The sequence below is a fragment of the Strongylocentrotus purpuratus genome, unplaced genomic scaffold (assembly GCF_000002235.5).
Source record: "Strongylocentrotus purpuratus isolate Spur 01 unplaced genomic scaffold, Spur_5.0 spur5_scaffold_11, whole genome shotgun sequence".
NCBI lineage: Eukaryota > Metazoa > Echinodermata > Echinoidea > Camarodonta > Strongylocentrotidae > Strongylocentrotus > Strongylocentrotus purpuratus.
Window position 1 is genome coordinate 31915190 of NW_022145596.1, and position 23743 is coordinate 31938932.

Genomic DNA, 23743 nt, shown 5'->3' on the forward strand with positions numbered 1-23743 from the left:
TTATTAGGGAAGCGTTGCATAAACAATAAACATGCCATCATACTGAACTTTCGGTTTAATTAGCTGTATTTGGAAGGGAAACTGACATAATATATACCTACGATTTGGAATGACACAGAATATAAATTGCACGGGTATATAATTCATAGCAGCCATTTTTATCCCATTAAACATTTAACACAATACATACTTCTCTTTTTCAGCCGATGAGGCGACGTGAAAAAGTTGCAATTTCACAAAGGAAATGGAAACAAAGATTTGTTCCACCCCCCCCCCCCTCCCCCTCTCCCCCGGAAGAGAATGTAGGATCCAGAGTGATTGGTCTCGTATATACAATTATGTGCTTCATTTGATTTTTTTTTTTTTGACGCGTGAGTATTTTACTTATATCAAACATAATAACGTCAACTTCAGGAACTGCAAAATGCCCAAATATATATAAAATTCTCGCTGGATATTTTGATGAAGAAATATAACATTTGAGAGATCGTAAAGTGTTTTTTTTTTAGCTCGCGCCGCTATCTCGCCAAATTTAGAAACGGGATAGTTTCAGGCAGCGAAATCCATGAACATCCCCATGTGATGATATTTGAGCACATTGCTACCTGTTACTCCTTATGATTCGGGCAGCATGGTATTGTATGAAAATTGTATTTTATTTATAGAAATGAAATTTATACCGCAACAAAGTATGTTTTTACCCTCGTTCTCTTCACTTCTCACAAAATTGATAACTCAGGATGATTCCTGGCAACGAGATGATCGAATATATAACCTTACATTTTATCTAGTGACTAAATAACATTTTTACCCAAAATGATATAATGCAAAAATGTTCGCTGCTAGCCCGTGCCGTACGTCTATGGGTACGTTTATGCTCAACTTTTTCTGGCCAGAATGAGGCATTTGTTACGCGTTTAGTTCAAAACACGGTTGCGTCCTTTCTCATTTTTGTAGAATCACCGAATCGTAAACTCACAAAAAGGTGCGTTATGGATCGGCGATTTGGGGGAAGAATAAACGCACAATCACTTGTAAACGCGTTTAAATTGGGTCAACGTAGCATGCGCAGTGCAGGTTTGCGAATCCAGCTGCAGAGCCAGAATCATGGAGGAGCCACAGAAGTGAGCATAAACAGTACACCGTGGAACTGCGATTTCGATGAGCATTTACGATGAGCGTTTCAAATCGCTCATTCTGCCTTCAAAATTGAGCATAAACGCACTCTATGTATACGAGGGATGGGAAACAATCCTTTTTTCAGGAATTTGGTATTTTGGTGACGCGAAACTTTTCAAGTCCTAAAAGGGTGCCGTGACAAAAAACAACAACAACAGGGGGTTGCAAACCGCTTCAAGTAGACTAAAGACTGGTGCCCCCCCCCCCCCCCGATCGACTAAATCCATGCTACACCACTGACTAGTCCAGTACAAACATATTGAATTGAATGAAGATGACTGGAAGAAGTGTGTTTTCAAGAGTCTCTTGAAGATTGTCAGGGTAAGAGTATCCTAAACCGCCCTAATTGTAATCCTTCTTTGTATAGTTCCCATCCGCACCCATCCTCTTCTTTTTAGGCAGGAATTACTTAATAGATTGCTATAAATATCCAGTCGCTTTAACTTTAGTCATCATTAATTATATAATATGCATTATCTAGGGAATGGGTGAGAGCACTCAATTTATGATTTGAATCAACTTAATTACCTGATCACCAACATGACATTGGAGTAGTAAACTTTTTAGTTTCAACGAAAATCTTGCCCCGGCAACGAGGTCACTACTGAGGAAGGTGAATGAGGAAAGGAAGAAGGCTGGCTGGAAATTCCTGTGGACTGTAAATGGCACCATCCTGGTGAGGAAGAACCCCAATATGCCACCGATAGCCATCCATCGAGAAGAGGATCTCAACAAATTAAGTAGGGCCTAGTATGCTTCTGCCTTGTTGTACATTCATAATTTTATCTGTAAATAATGATTGACTTTGACACGATGACGAACATTTCCAGTGATTCTGATAATGTCACACAGGATATATTATGTGCTAATAATGATGAATTGAAATGTGGATTGGATCCAAATGATAATGCTTCGGGTCTCATTTACTCAAACTATTATACTGAGTCCTCGGCCAAAAATATTTTCAAAAGTATAACTGATTCTTGCTTGTCTATATTACATCTTAATGTTAGAAGTCTCAACAAGAATTATGAACAGTTTCGTTCGTTTCTAGATAACACAGGAGTTCCCAAAAATACAGTATTAGGCGTAACTGAGACGTGGCTTTCAGATCAAAATAATACACTGTTTTCTCTCCCTGGATATGATATACTTACAAATAATCGTACAAACAAAATAGGTGGTGGTGTTGCATTCTTTGTGCCAAGTCAATTTGAATATGTTGTAATCGAAGACATGAAAGTGATGAATGAAATTGCAGAAACTTTGTTTATTGAAATTACTGATCGCAATAGAAGAAAAACTATCTTGGGAGTTGTTTATAAGCCACCTCAGAGCAACCATGCTGATTTTCTGGACACTTTGAATAATTTATTACACTATCACTCCGTTCAAAACAAAAAGTGTATCATAATGGGAGATTTCAACTATGATCTCTTAACGAGTGATGCTAATATTCATGCACATGATTTTTTAGAGACATTCCTCTCTGCCTCTTTCTTGCCACTTATTTCTAGACCCACTAGAATAACCAATACTTCGGCAACTCTTATTGACAACTTTTTTTCAAATGTACGCTCTGAATTTAAAGCTGGCATAGTTCTGTCAGATATTTCTGATCATTTCCCGATTTTCATGTATTATTCAGAACGATTTCAGGCAAATAACTCTCCTAGTGATGCACCTAAAAGACGTGTATATAATGACGAAAACCTATGTGGATTGAAACTAAGCCTAGAAGAAGAATCTTGGGATGACGTATTTAATACAGATGATGTTAACCAGTCGTATGAAATCTTTATTGGAATTTTTATGTCTCATGTAAATCGAAATATTCCTTTTTCTAAACCCAAGTCTAAAAATTATAAGAAGTCACCCAGACTACCTTGGATAACGAATTCGATTCTACGTTCAATAAATCGAAAAAATAAATTATACTATAAATATATATCTAAATTAACTGATCAAACACGGATCCAGTATACTAATTATAAGAATAAACTTACAGGAGTGATACGTACTGCTAAAAAAAGATTATTATCATGATCAATTCAATCGTTGCAAAAATGATCTTAAAAGAACATGGAAGATCATCAATTCTACCATCAACAATGGATCAAAGCATTCTAAGATTACTAAGCTTAGACATAATGATGCAATAGTTGAAGATGAAGTTCAGTTGGCAGATATTTTCAACAATTATTTTTCTCAAGTTGGTTTTAATCTTGCTAGGCACATACCGTCCACGTACCGTTCATTTCACCACTATTTGGGGGAGAGAAATAAAAGTTCTATATTTTTCTCTCCTACGTACCCACAAGAGATAATTAAGATTATATCTGGCCTAAAAATAAATAAGAGTGCAGGATTTGATGAAATTGATAACAACCTTTTACAGAAAACTATGAATTATATTGTTGATCCTCTCGTTTATATATTTAATTTGTCATTATTACTTTTACTTTACTTTATCAGCCGTTGTCAATCCACTGCAGGATGAAGGCCTCAGCATGATGTTTCCAAATGCCTCTGTTCAGCGCCTGTTGGTGCCAATTTGTCTGTCCCCAGAACTGTTGCAGCTCGTCTCGCCATCTTTTTCTTTGACGTCCCCTGTTTCGTTTTCCCTCGTATGGTGTCCAATGAGTGATTGCTGAGCTCCAGCGATTGTCTTTCCTGCGGCTGATGTGGCCTGCCCAATTCCATTTCCTTCTTTTCACTGTTTTAAGGATGTCCTGAACTTTTGTTTGTTCCCTGATCCATTTGTTTGTTTTTCTGTCTTTGTATGTGATGCTTAGAATACTTCTTTCCATGTTGTGTTGCGAGGCTGCTAGCTTTCTTTCCATTTTTGAAGTTAGCGTCCATGTTTCTGCAGCGTATGAGATTGCTGGGATGATGCACTGGTTATATACCTTCTTTTTCAGGCATAATGGAAGTTTGCCTTTCATGATGGTGCTGTATCTGCCAAAGGCTCGCCATCCAGCTTTGATTCTTCTTCTTATTTCGTTGTCTTGATTTTTGTCTTGGAGGGAGAAACGTTGTCCTAGGTAAATATACTCCTCTACTTGCTCCATTTTGGTACCGTTCACTTGGATTTGTTTTGGATCTTTGGCTGATCCTGCCATGACTTTAGTCTTCTTCATGTTCATTTTGAGGCCTGAAAGTCGGCTTGCATCGTCCAGTTCTTGTAGCATTATTTCGAGGTCGTTTAAGTTGTGAGATATGATGACAATATCGTCTGCAAATCTTAAGTGACTCATGTTTTCCCCGTTTATGTTGATTCCCTTTGATGACCAGTCTAATGTTTTGAAGATGCTCTCTAGGCAAGCAGTGAAGAATTTTGGTGAGCCGGTGTCTCCCTGTCGAACTCCCTTTCTTATCATGATTTTGTTGCTGGCCTTGTGCATTCTGACAGTGTTGTAGCAGTCTGAATAAATGTCTTTAAGGATTTTGATGTATGTATTGTTGATTCCTTGGTCTTGAAGTGCCTTCAGTACTGCGTAGGTTTCTACGGAATCAAATGCCTTTTCATAGTCTACGAATGCTACGCATAGGGGGATGTTGAACTCTTGGCATTTTTCTTTCAGTTGATTAATGGTGTGGATGTGGTCCATAGTTGAGAAACCCCTTCTGAAGCCTGCCTGCTCCCTAGGTTGGTTGTTATCAAGGATTTTCTCTAGCCGGTTGGTGATGATTTTTGTGTACAGCTTATACAGGTTTGAGAGGAGGCTGATGGGTCTGTAGTTCTTTAGATCTCGCTTGTCCCCCTTTTTGTGCAGAATTATCATTGTGGCTTCTTTCCATTGATGTGGTATTCTCCTCGTTTGCATACATACATTATAAAGTTTGGCTAGTTCCTCAGTTATTGTGTCTCCTCCTTCTTTGATTGTGTCTATAAGTATGCTGTCTGGGCCTGGTGACTTCCCTCTCTTCATTTGATTTATTGCATGTTGAACCTCCCAATCAGTTACAACTGGGATCTTTTCTTGTGGTTCTCCTGGATCTTCTGTCTCTTTATTGCTATCGTATAGTTGTTCATAAAACTCTTCAATTCTTTGAAGTATCTGGTCCTGATCTGTGATTTCTTGTCCATTGCTGTCGAGGAGGCTTATGATTTTCTGTTTTCCATGTGCTAGTTTCTTGAAAGTTTTCTTCAGGCTTCTGTTTTCCTCAATTGTGGATTTGATCATTGTTGTGTTGTAACTACGGATGTCTTCACGTAGCTTTTTCCTTACTGTTTTGCAGGTTTCTACATATTCAACATTTTGGATGCCTATGCCTTCTGCTTTCATGTTCCTTCTTTTTTCCATGAGTTTTCTGGTAGATTCTGATATCTTGTTTTCACGGGTTTTTGGTTTTTTCCCTGCGATCTTTATGGCGGTTTCTTGGGTTTTTTCCACTAGCAGATCAGTCCATGTTTCAAGGGATCTGTTTCCTTCTTCGTCTGTGCATTTGTCCGTCAAAAGTTGAAATTGGTTTTTCAACTCCAGTTGAAATTCTGTTCTCTTCGCTTTTAGTTTCTCTAGGTTGATGCTACTTTGTTTTGGTTTTAGGAGTTTTTTGCCTCTCTAGTCGGGTGTTGATTTTCATCTTGCCCATTACCATCCTGTGGTCACTTCCCACGTTCACCTTGCTGATTGTTTTCACGTCTTGGATGATGTGAGGATGATGTGAGGTTGTCATTATTATCTGGACATATTCCAGAATCAATGAAAATTTCGAAAATAATCCCAATTTTCAAAAAGGGTGACGGTACATTAACAAGTAATTATAGACCAATCTCATTGCTTACAACCTTGTCTAAAATCCTTGAAAAGTTGGTCCACATACGGACCATGAGTTTCTTTAAAAAGCACAACATCCTCTCTGATACTCAATTTGGCTTCCGAGAAAAGAGTAGCACTACCCATGCCATACTTTCTTTAGTTCAAACGGTTGCCAAAGCTATCGATCAGTCTTCTAATACGGTTGGTTTGTTCATAGATTTTTCTAAAGCATTTGATACTGTTGATCATGATGTACTTCTTTACAAACTTTCTCACTATGGAATTAGGGGAAAACCGTTGACGTGGTTCAAGAATTATCTTAAAGGGCGCTCCCAGTTTGTTTCGCTGAATGGTAATTTCTCTGAAAGTAAACCTGTCCTTTGCGGAGTTCCGCAAGGAAGTATTCTTGGCCCACTTTTGTTTATTATTTATATAAACGACATCGAGAGGTCATCTTGTCTGCTTCAATTTATACTTTTTGCTGACGACTCAAATATTTTTTTGTCACATCGCGATCCAGAGCAACTGACGCAAATACTAAATAACGAACTTAAAAGTGTGGCAAATTGGATAAAAGCAAACAAACTGTCACTTAACTTAGACAAAACTAGTTACATGCTATTTAGTAATAAGGTTGCAACTTTGCCTAATTGTATAATTTTTGATGGTACTGTCATTCAAAGGGCCCGAACAACTAAATTTTTGGGGCTAGTTATTGATGAAAAACTATCTTGGAAAGCGCACACTGACAATATCTGCAAAATCATTGCTCGCAACACTGGTATCCTTAGTAAATTAAGACACTTCCTACCCCATTATATTATGTTATCCTTGTATTCTACGCTTATTCTTCCTTACTTGAATTACGGACTTATTGCCTGGGGCAGTGTAGCAACTTCCCAAATTAATAGACTCTTTATATTACAAAAAAGAGCGATTCGTATTATTAATAATGCAGATTTCCGGGCACACACGAATAATCTTTTTCTGAATAATAACATTTTGAAAATTAAAGACTTGTATATTTTTCAGCTTGGACAGTTAATGTACAAGCTCAACACTAAACAATTACCTTTGCCTTTTAATGATATGTTCGTAAGAAATGATTCGATTCATAGTTACCTCACTCGCCAGGCGAGCTCTTTTCATTTACCATTAAATAGAACATCTTTTGCACAAAAGACATTTGTTTTTACAGGTCCAAAACTGTGGAATTCTCTTTCAAATGATATTATACAGTGTAATTCGATACAAATTTTCAAAAGGAGACTTAAAAGCTTTCTTCTGAATAGTTACTATGCTATTGCATTCCTCAATCAAATATAATTTGTAGTGTGACTTTATGCAACTTTGATTATTTCTTTTTATAAACATGTATGTATTTATCAATGTTTTGCGTTTAAAAGTTATTTTTTTTTGTATTACTGAATCAGTTACTGTTATTATTGTGGTTTTTGTTTTGTTTTCTCATAAAATGATAATTCATGATAATTACTTTTACAGGGGGGCTTACACCCTACAAGCTCTGCTTTTTAGTCGGCCCTCCTTCCCTTTCAATTTCATGTTTATTTTTTAATGTATTGTATTGTGCAAATTGATCTATATGTATATAAATATGTGAATATGTTAAAATATACCATCATTGTAAATATGAACGATTGAAAAAGGAAAAAATAAATGAATTGAATTGAATTGAATTGAATTAGTAGGCTATATTAAACACTGTCAACGGATAGTTGCTCTCTGGATAACGGTTAGTGCCCGACACGGATATCCGGATTGGGAAAACCCACTGCCAAGTTCATGACTGTGTTGTTTCGTATATATGATTCAAAACATGCAGAGACCAATACATGTAAATTTGCATCCGCGTCTTCAGCACTCAAACAGGACTGTCGACATAAAGACATCGTGATTGGTGAGTTAATAATAATAATAATAATAATAATATTGGATATTTATATAGCGCACATTGAAACTAATTATAGTAGACTTTTGCTCAATAAGATGTTTTCTTGTAATTGTCCATGCTTATCAACTTAAGTAGAAAGAAAACACATACACATACATACTTTTATATTTAGGCCCTACATACATATATACATATATATATGATATGTGTTTAATGACACTGCTCATAACAAACCAAAACGTAAACTATGATATTAGGTATTTGTGTGGTGTGGATGAGTGTGTGTGTGTGTGTGTGCGTGCGTGTGTGTTTGTGTATAAATGTAATGAAATACCATATACGGCCTTAATTTAAGCTACGCAATCATTACTTCTATCATTTCATTTCGCATTGTATGTGCGTGTGTGTGTGTGTGTGTGTGTTTTTTTTAATGTGAATGTTGTCCCAGTGGATCGTTGTTGATAGTTCGTTTTGAGAGGGTAAGTGAGTGTGTTTGTGGGTTGTGCGTGTGGGCTTGTGCGTGTGTGTTTGTTTTATATGTGAAAGTAGTTCCAAGAAATAAGAAATAAATGTCGTTGCAGTCAGTCGCATCAGTTTACTATTTTTTATTACCAAAAAAGGATGAATAGGAACAAAGTACTTTTTTTTCTTCTTCAAATATACATTTTAATAATTGCACCACAATCATGACTAACAAGTTGGAAAGCAGTTTACATATACTTCCATGTGAAATAGGATATGATACCCTGAAACAAATATGTTTCAAACTTGAGATGAGGTCTGAAACGTTTGCCCTAACATCAAAACCTCACTACGTACTTGTATATTATTCCTGAGGAAGAATGATCATATAAATGTGAGGATGTACACAGTATAGTCCAATTAAAAACACCTGTATTTCTATATAATAAAAAAACATTTTCTATTCACGTCGACACCAGGGTGAGTTTGCTCAGTCAAATGACTACATGAATTAAATCTAATATCTATGAAATTTTCAATTTTCAATTTTCAAATCAATGGATACACACATGTAACATGCATGGACATTGTGAAACTGGATCCTACAGGTGGTCGCAGTCATTATAGACTTTTCATATTATACATGCATGTCCTGCTATTATCTTTACTATCAGATGTTGTTTTTCTACCTCCCCTTCATTTTCTTCTTTCTACTACTACTAATTACTATACTATACTACTTATTATTATTCTTCCTCCTCCTTCTCCTCCTCCTCCTCCTCCTCCTCCTCCTCCTCTTCTCCTTCTTCTTCATTTCTTTCCTTACTCGAATGTTTGTTCTCCTTTTACGTTTCTTAAATTTGGTACTACTTTACCGTTTCGCCTGTTACTGAATAATCAGACTTTATAATTACTACTCTTCAAAGGAATCTGATTTGTGTGTGTGTGTGTGCGCGCGCGTGTGTGTGTGTGTGTGTGTGTATTGGGTTTTTACAGACGTGTATCAATCAGATATGATTATTTACGTCTGGGGACCGACCTTTAAACGTCACCATCCGAAAGAAGTGACTCAGTTTCGAACCTGCGTCCTCGCCTGAATCAGTGTATAACTTCCACTGTGAGCTGGATTACAGGCGCACGCCACAGCGCCTAGTCTGATTTTGTAGAAGCTTTGCTTTTTATTTAAGCTCCTCACATTGTACCGTGCGTCCCCCCAAACAAACTATACACTTTTGAAATGGCTGCCGAATACAAAATATATGATTATGGGGGGAACATTAGGTTGCGCAGGAATTAGCCTTCCAATTTGTGAGAGGTAAATCCTTTGGAGCTTACAAAATTGAGGGGGATATGATACATTCATGATTTGCTGGTTGACATCTCGAGTAGTTTCATGAATATCATTATGAAAATTGACTGGTATTTTTCATAGTCTTGCAACGGGATAATTAAGTAACCCAATCGGCTATAAATCTGTAGGCATTCCCACGACCTGTCTGACATCATGACGGCTCACAGTCAGCCGAGCATTTCCTCAAATCTTTAGCAGTAGATTGATTGTTTGAACCAGTAAATAAAAAGAAACTCACAAAAAAACTTGCTGGAAATCATCTTCAATAAAACCCACAACTCTCATTTGCACATAGTGATCTATGTGAAGCACAAGGTGTCGGGCCTACTTACCTTGATTTCGTTTTCTTTTATGCTCATTACTCAGCCCCAAACATTTTCTACCAAAATCGTTTGGCACATGTCATTTATTCGTAATCTTGAGCGTTCAGTGTAAGTTTTGTTGGATTCTGTGAGAATTGATTTTCTATCATTACCAGAACTAAAGCTTATATTTAAGTGCCATTTTACAAATTACTTTATTCACCTGTTACGAATATAGTCAGATTGCAAATTGCATACATTACTTGTTGGTAGGTACGACAAACAGGAGTCGGGCTAACTCGGCTCCAAGGCAACTCATCCCAGCTGCAAAAACGGTCAGTTTCTGCAGGTTTAGGATTAAGTTTAGGATTAGGGTTAGGTTTAGGGTTTAGGATTACGTTTAGGGTTAGGGTTAGGTTTAGGGTTAGGGTTAGAGTTAGGGTTAGGGTAAAATGACGAAAACTGACCGTTTTTGCAGCTGGGCCGAGTTGTCTTGGAGCCGAGTTAGCCCGGATTCGACAAACATTATGGCTTGTCCTACCTTCACGCAATTTGTGCAATTCGCATTCTAACTATTAAAATTAAATTAGTCGTAACAGATGAGTGAAGTAATTTGTGTCACAAATGTGATTCGTATTTGCAGGAATACTTAAGTACTTCTGAAAACAGACTGATGTGCAGGCCTAATATTATATTCCACGTAATCAATACGTGCATACAATACCACCAGAAACAGATCTGCCATCGTGTTTTTCTATGATGTCCGTTGGACTTTGAAATTCAGGAAGTTATTAGGGAAGCGTTGCATAAACAATAAACATGCCATCATACTGAACTTTCGGTTTAATTAGCTGTATTTGGAAAGGAAAACCGACATAATTGTACCAACGATTTGGAATGACACAGAATATAGGGTACGCCAATATAAATTGCAAGGGTATATAATTCATAGCAGCCATTTTTATCCCATTAAACATCTAACACAATACATACTTCTCTTTTTCAGCCGATGAGGCGACGTGAAAAAATTGCAATTTCACAAAGGAAATGGAAACAAAGATTGGTTCCACCCCCCCCCCCCCCCACCCCTCCCCTTTCCCCCGGAAGAAAATGTAGGATCAAGAGTGATTGGTTTCGTATATACAATTATGTGCTTCATTTGATTTTGATTTTGACGCGTGAGTATTTTACTTATATCAAACATATATTTATAATAACGTCAACTTCAGAAACTGCAAAATGCCCAAATATATATAAAATTCTCGCTGGATATTTTGATGAAGAAATATAACATTTGAGCGATCGTAAAGTGTTTTTTTTTTTAGCTCGCGCCGCTATCTCGCCAAATTTAGAAACGGGATAGTTTCAGGCAGCGAAATCCATGAACATCCCTATGTTATGATATTTGAGCACATTGCTACCTGTAACTTCTTATGATTCGGGCAGCATGGTATTGTATGAAAATTGTATTTTATTTATAGAAATGAAATTTATACCGCAACAAAGTATGTGTTTACCCTCGTTCTCTTCACTTCTCACAAAATTGAAAACTCAGGATGATTCCTGGCAACGAGATGATCGAATATATAACCTTACATTTTATCTAGTGACTAAATAACATTTTTTCCCACAATGATAGTGCAAAAATATTCGCTGCTAGCCCGTGCCGTACGTCTATGGGTACGTTTATGCTCAACTTTTTCTGGCCAGAATGAGGCATTTGTTACGCGTTTAGTTCAAAACACGGTTGCGTCCTTTGCATGCGCAGTGCAGGTTTGCGAATCCAGCTGCAGAGCCAGAATCATGGAGGAGCCAGAGAAGTGAGCATAAACAGTACACCGTGGAACTGCGATTTCGATGAGCATTTACGATGAGCATTTCAAATCGCTCATTCTGCCTTCAAAATTGAGCATAAACGCACTCTATGTATACGAGGGATGGGAAACAATCTTCTTTTCAGGAATTTGGGATTTTGGTGACGCGAAACTTTTCAACTCCTAAAAGGGTGCCGTGACTAAAAAAACAACAACAACAGGGGGTTGCAAAACGCTTCAAGTAGACTAAAGACTGGTGCCCCCCCCCCCCTCGATCGACTGAACCTATGCACTACGCCATTGACTAGACCAGTACAAACATATTGAATTGAATGAAGATGACTGGAAGAAGTGTGTTTTCAAGAGTCTCTTGAAGATTGTCAGGGTAAGAGTATCCTAAACCTCCCTATTTGTAATCCTGCCTTGTATAGTACCCATTCGCACCCATCCTCTTCGTTTTAGGCAGGAATTACTTGATAGATTGCTGTCCAGTCACTTTAACTTTAGTCATCATTATAATATGCATTCTCTAGGGAATGGGTGAGAGCACGCAATTTATGATTTGAATCGACTTAATTACATGATCACCAACAACACATTGGAGTAATAAACTTTAAGTAGGCCTATATTAAACTCCGTCAACGGATAGTTTCTTTCTGGATAACGGTTAGTGCCCGACCCGGGTATCCGGAATTGGGAAAACCCACTGGCAAGTTCATGACTGTGTTTTCGCGTATATGATTCCAAACATGCAGAGACCATTACATGTAAATATGCATCCGCATCTTCAGCACCCAAACAGGACTGTTGACATGAAGACATTGGCAGACTCTCTTACGTGATTGGTGAGTTGTTGTTGTTAATAATAATAATAATAATAATAACATTGGATATTTATACAGCGCACATTGAAACTATTTATAGTAGGCTTTTGCTCAATAAGATGTTTTCTTGTAATTGTCCCTGCTCATCAACTTAAATAGAAAGAAAACACATACATATACATACTTTTATATTTAGGCCCTACATATATATATATATATATATATATATATATATATATATATATATACATAGATCTATATATGATATTTGTTTAATGACACTGCTCATAACAAACCAAAACGTAAACTATGATAAAAATTATTAGGTATTTGTGTATTGTGGATGAGTGTGCGTGTGTGTGCCTGCGTGTGTGTTCGTGTATAAATGTAATGAAATAACCTATACGGCTTTAATTTAAGCTACGCAATCATTGCTTCTCTCATTTCCTTTCGCATTGTATGTTGTGTGTATGTGTTATTTTCAATGTGAATGTTGTCCCAGTCAGTGCCGTAGCACTTCGGGGGGGGCACATACATGTAATCGATCGACGTCCTGGGGAGGGGTCTTAAAAAGTTCAACGGATCTTGGAGAAAAAAATTGGGGGCACGTGCCCCCCCCCCCCCCCCCCGTGGCTACGTGTCTGGTTCCAGTGGATCGTTTTTGAAAGTTCGTTTTGAGAGGGTGTGTGAGTGTGTTTGTGGGTTGTGCGAGTGGGCTTGTGCGTGTGTGTTTGTTTTATATTTGAAAGTAGTTCCAAGAAATAAGAAATAAACGTCGTTGCAGTCAGTCGCATAAGTTTACTCTTTTTTATTACCATAAAAAAGGATGAAAATTTTCATTATTAATAATTGCACTACAACCATAACTAACAAGTTGGAAAGCAGTTTACATATTATACTTCCATGTGAAATAGCATATGATATCCTGAAACAATTATGATTCAAACTTGAGATGACGTCTGAAACGTTTGCCCTAACATCAAAACCTCACTACGTATACTACGTATGTTATTCCTGAGGAAGAATGATCATATAAATTTGAGGATGTACACAAGTATAGTCCAATTAAAAATACCTGTATTTCTATAAAGAAAAAAAAGAAAAAAAAAAGAAGAAGTTTCTATTCACTTCGACTCCAGGGTGAGTTTGCTCAGTCAAATGACTACATGAATTAATTTTTCTTCTTTCTACTACTAATAATACTACGTACTATACTATACTACTTATTATTAGTCTTCCTCCTCCTCCTCCTCCTCCTCCCTCCTCCTCCTCCCTCCTCCTCCTCCCTCCTCCTCCTTTTCTCCTTCTTCCTCATTTCTTTCCTTACTCGGATGTTTAATTGTTCTCCTTTTACGTTTCTTAAATTTGGTACTACTTTACCGTTTAACCTGTTACTGAATATTCAGACTATATAATATTACTCTTCAAAGGAACCTGATTTTGTAGAAGCTTTGGTTTTTATTTAGGCTCCTATTTATAGCAGGCGCGTACGCAGGGAGGGGGTGTTGGGGTTGAACCCCCCCCCCCCTTAAATTGTTTATGTGTGGGTTTTGGAGGAACCCCCCCCCTTTTTTTTTGTTGTAAAAAATACAATAATAATAATAAAAAAAAATAATGATAATGGGTGACCCAAAAAGCCGACCTTACCCTCTCCCCCCCCCCCCCCCGAAGAAACGAAATATTGATCGACTAAATTTTCAAATTTTGAGACACACACAAAAAAAAAAGTCCTCTTACCCCCGCCTTCTCCTCCTCCCTCGCCCCCGGCTGAGTCGTTGCGAAATTTTCGACGTGATCTTCAAATTTTACCCCCCCCCCCCCCTTGAATAAACCCTGCGTACGTGCCTGATTTATAGTGTCTACGAAACACCTTGCTATCATCGTACAATATGTAACTCTGGTTACTCGACTCTACAGTTGTATGAATCTGAATAGATTTTCATGGATCCGCCCCTGCACCCCGTTCAACGGCATCAAAGGAATCAAGTTGTACGTATTAATATGGAGCCCAATAACTACTACTGACTCTGAAGTTATAATTCTGGATTAGAATTCAGTGATTTTTATTGATTTAGTCGAGCAGCCATACCAATATATTATTCCTCAAGTGTTTTGTTTGTCTGTTTATATTTTCAGCCCGACATTACTCACGTTCATTGAGTAGGTGTCAGTGAGAGATCTGTTTGATGAAATGATATCATTGGAGTTAAGGATGGCAGGTAACATCAACAAATATCACCCGATGGGATGTTTAGTAGGTTTATTTGTAGCCCTCCTTGTGTGCCCGTACGTTTGTACCGCTTGTACATCGTGTCCACAAAACTGCACTTGTGTACCAATGACATTGCCTGAAAGATGTACCTGTCCAGAATATGGGATAATTCCAGTCCACATACTCCAGTATATTGTGCATCTTGAGCTGAATTACTCTCAACCAGTCGTTCTTAGAGCTGCTGCGGCTATCCAGAAATTTCAACAGCTAAAACATTTGAAAATATCTGGCATGCAGTCCGTTAAAAGTGGTGGATTTAAGGGACTAGAAACGCTTCACAAATTGGTTTTGTACGATAATTTTATGCGTGTCCTGGAAACATATATGTTCTCTAGTCTACATAACTTGACAAATCTTACGCTCGAAGGCACAGCTAAAAACAAGATCCATGCACTCGAAAATGGGACATTCTCTGGTTTGAAAAATTTAAAGTATCTTTCTTTGAAAGGCAATGTCATCACAGAAATTTTTAAGGAAAGTTTCCTCGACCTGGATCACCTGTATGTCCTTGATCTTTCCAGTAACAGATTGACTCAAATCAAAGCAGATACTTTCATCCATGCACCATTGTTGACGAAAATAAATATGTCAAAAAATCTGATTACAGAAATTCATCGATATGCGTTTAATGGTTTGAAGAGCTTGGTCACACTTGATTTAGAGGGCAACAGAATCAAAGGAATGCCTCAACCTGTGTTCTCCCCTGGATCTCTTAGGGGGTCTGATGTTCAACACAAGAACATTCATCTTGATAACAATCTACTGCGATGCGACTGTCATCTGAATTGGATTTCATCATGGTTGGATCGTGGTAAAATATGCGAAGGGCGTTGCCGCACGCCTAGTAAGTTATTTAACCTAACCCTTGAACACGTTTACAAAGATGGTCTTCCACAGTGCCAACCAAACAACACAATTTGGTCAGTGGAGCAAGGACAGCAATTGAAACTTACATGTCCCTTTGCTGGTGCTTCCTGGGTGACTCCAGATGGACGTAGCCTCCAGGAACATGGTGATTGTGAAGATGCATTTTGCTTGACCAACAGCGACTCATTGGTTGTATGGAAGACCACTCCTGAGCTATCTGGTAATTACACCTGTCGTTCTTCGGATGGTACACAAGCGTTCGTATACCCTGTTCATGTAAAGGCGCTTACTGTGGCAATGATTGCTGGCATCGTAGCTGGTGGGTTCGTGCTTATGGTTATAATCATTGTAGCTGGATGTAAACTACGTAAAAATGACAACATTCGACTAAACTCGACTTCAGGAAACCCACCTCGAGGAAACTCGCATCAAGGAAACCCATCTGCAGAACATGACACCTGTGTCGATGGAGATGATCGTGATCGTCTCCTGCAAGAAGTTATGGACCGAGTTTCATCGGCAAAACTAGCTAGAGCTGTTAAGTACGAATCCATAATATTTCAAAAAGATTCGTTAAGCGACATTAAAAATATTAATATATTTAATAGCAAATCCACATAAGATGCATGGGTATAACAATCAATGCACAATTATTGTGATTGTATATTTCAAGAGTGAAGGTTGCTAAGTGCATTTCATCAACAGGATGTGATGAATATTCCTAATAGGAGATGGATTATCAAACCTGAAAAAAACTGTGTGAGACCTTTACTATTTTACCTCCCCCCTTTTAATTAAAAAAAAAACATACCTACCATTTCCCTTTCCTCCTATCCATTATTGTGTGAAGAGCGAGGCCATACAGCGACCGAGCAGAGTGATTCTTAACAAAGTATAAACTTTTTTTAACGAAAGCCTATATGATAATAATGACAATAACTTTGAAACATATCTTTAATCAAATCTGTTCCATAAAATCCATATTGTCTGCTTTATTGTTAAATTTCAAAATGGCAATTCGTGAGCGGCCGAATAAACCTGATATCGATGCAATTTATTTGTTTTATAACAACATCTTAAAGGATAAATATATGGAGATCAGGTCCCCTTATAATTGTCAATAATGATGTGCATTATGGAGTATGTAATAACATAGCTTTAAATCGAATTCATGTGAGTCATTTGGACTATGAAGTTTCGGAAGTGAAAGAAGGTCAAATTTAGATCCTATATATAATCGATTTGATTTTGATTTTGATAGCCATAGTGTAGTGTGTCAGTGCAATTATATTCATACATGTGTTATCTGATGTTTATCTAGAATGAATTACATACGATTTAATAATATATAGATAATTTTTTTAACTCGTTTTAATTTTCTCATCGTCTTTTACCAAAGTTACAAACTAATTACAACATAATCAATATGAAATATTTACATTGTAATACTAAAATAAAATAATCACAAAGGATTGCCACATAAGCTAAGCTTGAGGGCGTGGTAAGGATTACGTTTTGAATTGTCACTTCAAACAATGACATTATATTTTTAAAGATGGCAGATTTCACATGTTGATTAGTTACAAAGAGCTGAACATCCATATTGATGACATATAAATGATTTTAATTTATTATTGACATTGCATGTAGATAATCATTCATTCATCACATTTATTGCTACCTTTCGTATAGTCTGAAGACACGAACCTTATTTTGACAATTTCCACAATTTCCATACAAAGCCTCGAGCAGAGCCTATATGTCCGTTTTTGTCAGTACAAGGCCTACTGTAGTTTCATTTTGCAGACACTGTTACGTACAACGAATGACAAGGGTGTGTGCCTGCAAACTAAGGAGACCGTGTAGTCTTTTGTTTGTTTGTTTATTTATTTAAATACGGTGATTAAAAGAGATTTCAATAGCTTGGCATAGCTGTTTTCAGCATGTCCGTACTCTCTTTAAAAAAAGAGTGAATTTTCACTCTATTTTCACTTTCTTGGGAGTGACGTCCGTGATCATTTGTTTAGAAGTGAAAATCGATTGATTTTAGAGTGCTCTCTAGAAGAAAAGAGTAAATGTTCACTCTATTTTCACTACATTTTCACTCTCCAGAGGATTGACGTCCGTGATCACTCGATTTTTTTAGAGAGTAGATGGTACATTAAAATAAATATGAATAAACAGATGAAAATACAAAAATAAACAATAAAAATGAATAACGTTTCAAAAAACAAACAAAAAAGTGAACATATTCAAGTTACTTGCTAAGCGAATTGACTCTGGGGTTCATCAAACAGTTTGATACGAATATAAAGTGAGCTATTTTTGATATATTACTACATAATAGTCTTACATGTCAGCCACTGTGTTGTGTGAATGACAAGGATTTGTGCATGCAATTTATATTACTTTTATGAAAGGACAGTAGAAAAGAGTTGTATGTACCTGTATAGATTTATATATCATAGTGTCTGCATTCATATGGCGCATTAATGATTATTTATAGGCCTATGTTTTGTTTGTATAGTCATGATAGTACGATTACGAGTGGAGGTAGATTACTAAGGAAATCTTTCAGTATATATGATCATGAGTAATTGCATTGTTTTGTGGATTCGTCCACCTATGTTTCTTTTACTATAATGTTTTTTTTTTTTAACATAAATATTATATATGGCCACAATGAAATTTTGATCGACTATTGATATTGGAGATTCCTTTTCTTTTTTTATGATTGTAAAGAGTAGGTAATGTAAGTTTCTTTTGTAGAATATTGTCATATTGATGTGTGTGTATGTAAGGTTATATATAATAAATCTTTAAAAAGAGAAGACTCGTATGAATAAAATAAATGAAGCTAGGTTTAAAACAAATGCTAATGTAGCGTTATGTAATGATAAGATCATTTCCCATTTAGGCCTATGTAATTTTTGTGAGTACTTTACGAGCTTCTATACAGGAAGAAAACAGGAAGTAAACATTTTCTACAAAATATGTACTTCTACAACTTTTTAGTAAAAAATAAGGGGGTGGCTGCAATCGCATCAAGCTACAAGTGTACGCTATACCCATCTTTAATTATGCATTTTAAGCGTGTAACTAAATTTCCTCCTTTTTTATAAAATGTCATGTGTTGTGGTGGAAAAATATATATTAAATGGAAATTAGCAAATTTTAAAGTTACATTAATGCGCATAAATATGTATATAGGTTTGAAAAGATAATACAGGAATCAATAAATCAAAAATCAGATATATAAAGACACAGTGGACTGGTCCTTTCAGACAATCATTAGTTTCTTTATTCTATACGAATTTAAATTGAACTCCTTGATAAGATTCCCAGCAACTAAGTATTTTACATGGTATTAAAGGTGCAAGGATGCATGGGTTAATGTGTACATCAGTTTAATTTAGTAAATAATTGTACGTCATATTTTATATTTATGTATATGATTCCTGGACCCCATGGAAGACCAGCAGTGTCGTGCCTGGCACAGCTGAATATGGGCTATCCAGCCGTTTTATTTACACTATGTATATACTTGTATTATATGTTTGTTTTTAAAACGGAAAATAAATACTATACTACTATACTATAGTTCGAGGACAATGGCGGCCAGGACTCTCTCTCAGGACATCTAATAGACACCCTTGAAGGTTTGACACCTCCTTTTCTAGGGGTGTCCCTTGCTGATCAATTTTGTATCCATTTTCTTTTCTTTTTTCATCCTGTTGAATATACCTTGAATAAACCTTTATTTTAAGTTTGGGCTATTTTTACATTTTTCAGGGGGCCCCTTGATTTTCCTGTTAATTGTGAATCCACAATGAGATTGCCGATCCTGAATGTTTTATTGTAAAGCTTTGCAAACGCTGGCATTCTAGCCTGTCTTACATTTTCCCCATTTTAATTATTACACCAGGCTTTATAGCGATAATAGGCCTGCTGATATTAAATAGTGATTGTCGAGAACTTGCCTCAATTGATTATTACCAGGGGTGGGTGATGATCTCTGAATTGTCGGGGGACGTGCGTGTCCTGTCTAAAACGGATCGTTTTTTTTTTTTTTCGTTTTTTTTTACTATTTATTAATTCGTACTCTTCAAAAAACATAGTTTTTTTATGATATAATCTACTGATATGATCTACTGATCCATGAAAACCCCTCATCGCTACTTCCTGCCAGATCAGCGCGGTACGATCGGATCAGCTGCCTAATAAATCACGATAGTTATTTTGTACAAGAGCTGACGGGTAATCCAGAGCTACGAAGTTTTTTGGTGTTTTCTGTAGAGATCATGCTAGTGGTGGGGATTCCCCATCTATACAGTCTCTATCAAGGTGATATTGATGATAAAAAGAAATGTTGGAAGTGTAAAATCTAATTTTCTTTTGTGATATTATTTTTTATATAAGGTTTTTATATTTTCTATACTTTAATAGGAATATAAAGTCTAATATTATTGAATTTAGTTGATTAAACCTACATTTTAAGTAAAAATTAGAGCGTAAGAGTCTGAAAATAAATTAAACTTAAGTGCATAAAAAAAACTTATACCCGCGCAATGCGAAATACGTGCATGCTCCGCGGATAGGTCGTCGCGGTGTGAGCGAAGGAAGTCGATTTGTCAGAAATATGTCGTCTGTTGAGAAATTGAGCATTCAAGGAATCAGGAGTTTTGGGCAAGATGATGGTGACCGTCAAGTCATCCAGTTCTTCCATCCTCTAACACTCATCGTGGGTCAAAATGGAGCGGGGAAAACGGTAAGTTCACCCCAGCCGCGTGCCCGTATGTATATTTTGTATGGTGTGGGTCGGACGCGCCGTGGTTGTGACTGTCACTGTGTCTGTGAGTGTGAGGTCTATCTTCAGCCCATATCAGGCCAGGGGCTCAGCTCCGCCGCCGCCGTCTTCGCTTCGCTTCGGAACTGAGCTCCCTAGCCTAGGCTAAGCAAGCCTAATTAGGGCCTCATGACAATTCGACAGAAATAACCGTCTGAAATGCTGATTTCTTTAATAAAACTGTCATTTGTCCAACTTTAACTTATCTCCAAAGCTACAACAATATTAGAGATAATAGTTCTTATATCCCGCATGCTAAGAATCTTGCAATCTGATTGGTCTAGGTCTAAACGAGGTCACGTGATAAAAGATAGATAAGTACTATCTACCTGAGATAGGTCTTTTGTAAGGGAACTTTTTACTGCTGCCCCACTTGCCATTGAATACGTGTAGCAAAGTAGGTTACGCGAAATGTCAATGTCAATGTCAAATGAGCGCGCATCGACTTTGTTACATTGTATGCATGTTGCGCTCTGTAAAATCTAGCTGAAGCGAAACTGTCTGCAGTTCTTGTGTAAAATTCACTTTAAATAGACCTTATTGCCGATGTGGGATATAAAGCAAATATTAACCTCCTTTCCAGGGCTCTCACTTAACTTTTTTTTTTGGTTGCCAGCCGGGCATCCTGTACAGTTTTTTAGGTTGCCAAATGGCAGTTTAGGTGGTCACAGTGAATACGTTTAAAGAGGTTTGTGTAGGTGCATAAATCTGCCATCGGGTCCGTCGCGCGGTCCAAATTACCATTCACCATGGTAACCATGGTACCAAACAATAAAATACATTGTTTGATGACCCTATGTTTATCATTGTTTGATACCATGGTAACCATGGTAGATGGTAATTTGGACCACAAAAAATCCATGGTTACCATGGTACTTTTTTATAAGGGGCGCTACCTGAAATCTTGAATTAAAATAAACTATAAAAAAATCATAATTAACTCAGTGCCCGGTACACCAGTCAGGGAAACAATTAAGTTTTTCATTTCGGGGGCTCCATTTTAAATTTTGGGGGGCTACTTTTTCAACTTCTGGGGGCATTTTTTACATTTCGAGGGCTCTTTTTCTATGGCTACTTTTTCATTAATTCATAAAAGGATAGTTTGTTGAGATTTTTGTAGTAGGCTAAGGTTTCGGGCTTCCTGCTTCATAATTACCCATTTAGAAAGCATTTATCTAGTTAAAAAAACTAAGTTTTAATGCATAATTGATGCAAGAATAATATTCTTACATAGACCTAGATCTAGGTCTAATAATAGATTATGATTATTCTGGCCATATCTAGAAGTTCTAGATCTAGATTCTAGATCTAGATCTAGAAAGTCTACTGAATTTCGATAATCATTTTTCAAAGTAAAATTTCACAAAAAAATCAGACAGTCTTTTAAAACAAAGACATTAGAAATACTTTTACTAGTTCTAAACTCAGGGTTTCATACCTCTATTCACAAAACTATATTGAAATCGCGGCAATAATGATGCAAACAGATAGTGTGTTGTCGATTGTCAAGTCTCTTCGACTCTAGTCTAGCGCTATAGCTAGCTCAGCTCAGCTCACACACACAGCAGCTGCACTGCACTGTATGTGTGTGGACTCAATGATTTTCTCTGATTTTCTTGTGAAAACTTTACTTTGAAAGGTGATTATCAAAATCCGTTAAAATGGCGAGAATAATCACAAAATAAGCTTTGATTTCATACCTCTATTCACGAAAACTATATAAAATTGCAGCAATCATGGTGGAAATTGATTGCAGTTTCGCGATGTGTAGCAATGTTTAGCAAATGGTCTAGGTTAATTCCGCTAATATGATCTGTCAAAACAAAATCGACCACCAAAAACTTGATCCCTACGCTCCGTCTCGCAACCGCGAAACTTTACGTGTTTTCGCGTACATGTGCATGCGACTTGGTAAGCCAGGTGAATCAAGTTTTTTACGACCACATTTGTGTATACAGTTTGATACAGAGATTCAACGCGCGCATATGCGCCGACCAAGAAATGCACACAATGAATACAAAGTTTAGTAGTAGAGAGCGTCCGCTCGTAACCGTTATTTTACGGGGGCGATTTGAGATCATTTCATTTCTTGATGTCGCCCCATCCCAGTAATCGGAATTTGGGCTTAATTTTTTGGTTGCCAGCCGGGCAGCCAAGACGGGAGTTTTAGGTTGCCCGGTGCCGTTTTAGGTGGTCAATGGCACCCGGGCAACCGCTAATTTCGAGCCCTGTTTACTCGGGCAATGGATACAAACTATCATCGCCTCGGTGATCTTGGGGCTACCATCATCCCTCGCCTTGCGGCTGGGGATGATAGTAGGCCCCCGAGATCACCTCGGCAATGATAGTTTGTACCATTACCCTCGTAGTCGTTTAATATTTGCTTAATACAGGGTTCAGAATATGGCCCCTGGTCACTTCTTGTTTATGCTGAATCAGCAACAACAACAACAAATGCTTTTTTAGAATGCATACGCTCCCATAGGAGTTGGTCAACACTGTGTGGCATGTGCAGACTTGAAGAATACTTGAAGGGGAAGTCCAACCTAATAATTAGCTGGTACACCTATTAAGAAAATAAAAAAAACAAGAGAAAGAAATACGTGAAAGTTTGAGTCATATCCGATTTAAAATAGGAAAGTCATGAATTTTTGAAGTTGTCATCAGTGAAACACAAATTGGCAATTCATACCTTTTATATTTGTCATCGGATTTTGCTCACTCTCACTGACCAGTTCCTCTCTTTGTTCTGCATCTATAAAAACCAACGTAATATCAGAGTGGTCTTCCCCTTTAATTAACACTACAGGTGATAATGATTATTATACTGAGCTTGGGTCTGTTATAATAATTTGATGATGTACTTACAAGTAATGATGAAATAAACTATTCTTATCAATCTTGACAGACGATTATTGAATGCCTGAAATACATCTGTTCAGGTGAATTCCCTCCAGGGAGCAAGGGAGCAGCTTTCATACATGACCCTAAGGTAAAGTATTACACTTCTAATAGCATTTAAGGTTCATGTACTGGTGTTTAAAAATATTCTTGGTTATTAAATGTCTAGAATTCTGGGGTGCTTGATTACAGGGATCTGTCAATGAGGGACTATGTGTTACAGGATAAATATATTTCTATTTTCTTCAAA

At 37.1% G+C, this 23743-nt stretch overlaps 2 protein-coding genes across 3 annotated transcripts in view; both read left to right on the forward strand.

Moving 5' to 3' along the window:
- Nucleotides 1–7802: 7802 nt before the first annotated feature.
- LOC105445686 (slit homolog 3 protein-like) lies at nt 7803–17747 on the forward strand. 2 transcript variants are annotated; one of them, XM_030981183.1, is made up of 2 exons: nt 7803–7860; nt 14744–17747. In XM_030981183.1, exon 2 carries the CDS (start codon nt 14799–14801, stop codon nt 16365–16367), a length of 1569 nt encoding a protein of 522 aa, XP_030837043.1. In that variant the 5' UTR covers nt 7803–7860; nt 14744–14798; the 3' UTR covers nt 16368–17747. The 2 variants fall into 2 exon arrangements, with proteins under 2 accessions (XP_030837043.1, XP_011679822.2); XM_011681520.2 differs by lacking the exon at nt 7803–7860 and adding an exon at nt 12564–12628.
- A 2557-nt stretch (nt 17748–20304) lies between these two features.
- The window catches only part of LOC581691 (DNA repair protein RAD50), a 37312-nt gene continuing 33873 nt past the window's right edge, over nt 20305–23743 (forward strand). The window contains exons 1-2 of the mRNA XM_030981184.1: nt 20305–20514; nt 23501–23584. Coding sequence (XP_030837044.1) covers nt 20386–20514; nt 23501–23584 — 213 coding nt within the window. The 5' untranslated portion in view covers nt 20305–20385. The remainder of the gene's footprint in view (nt 20515–23500; nt 23585–23743) is intronic.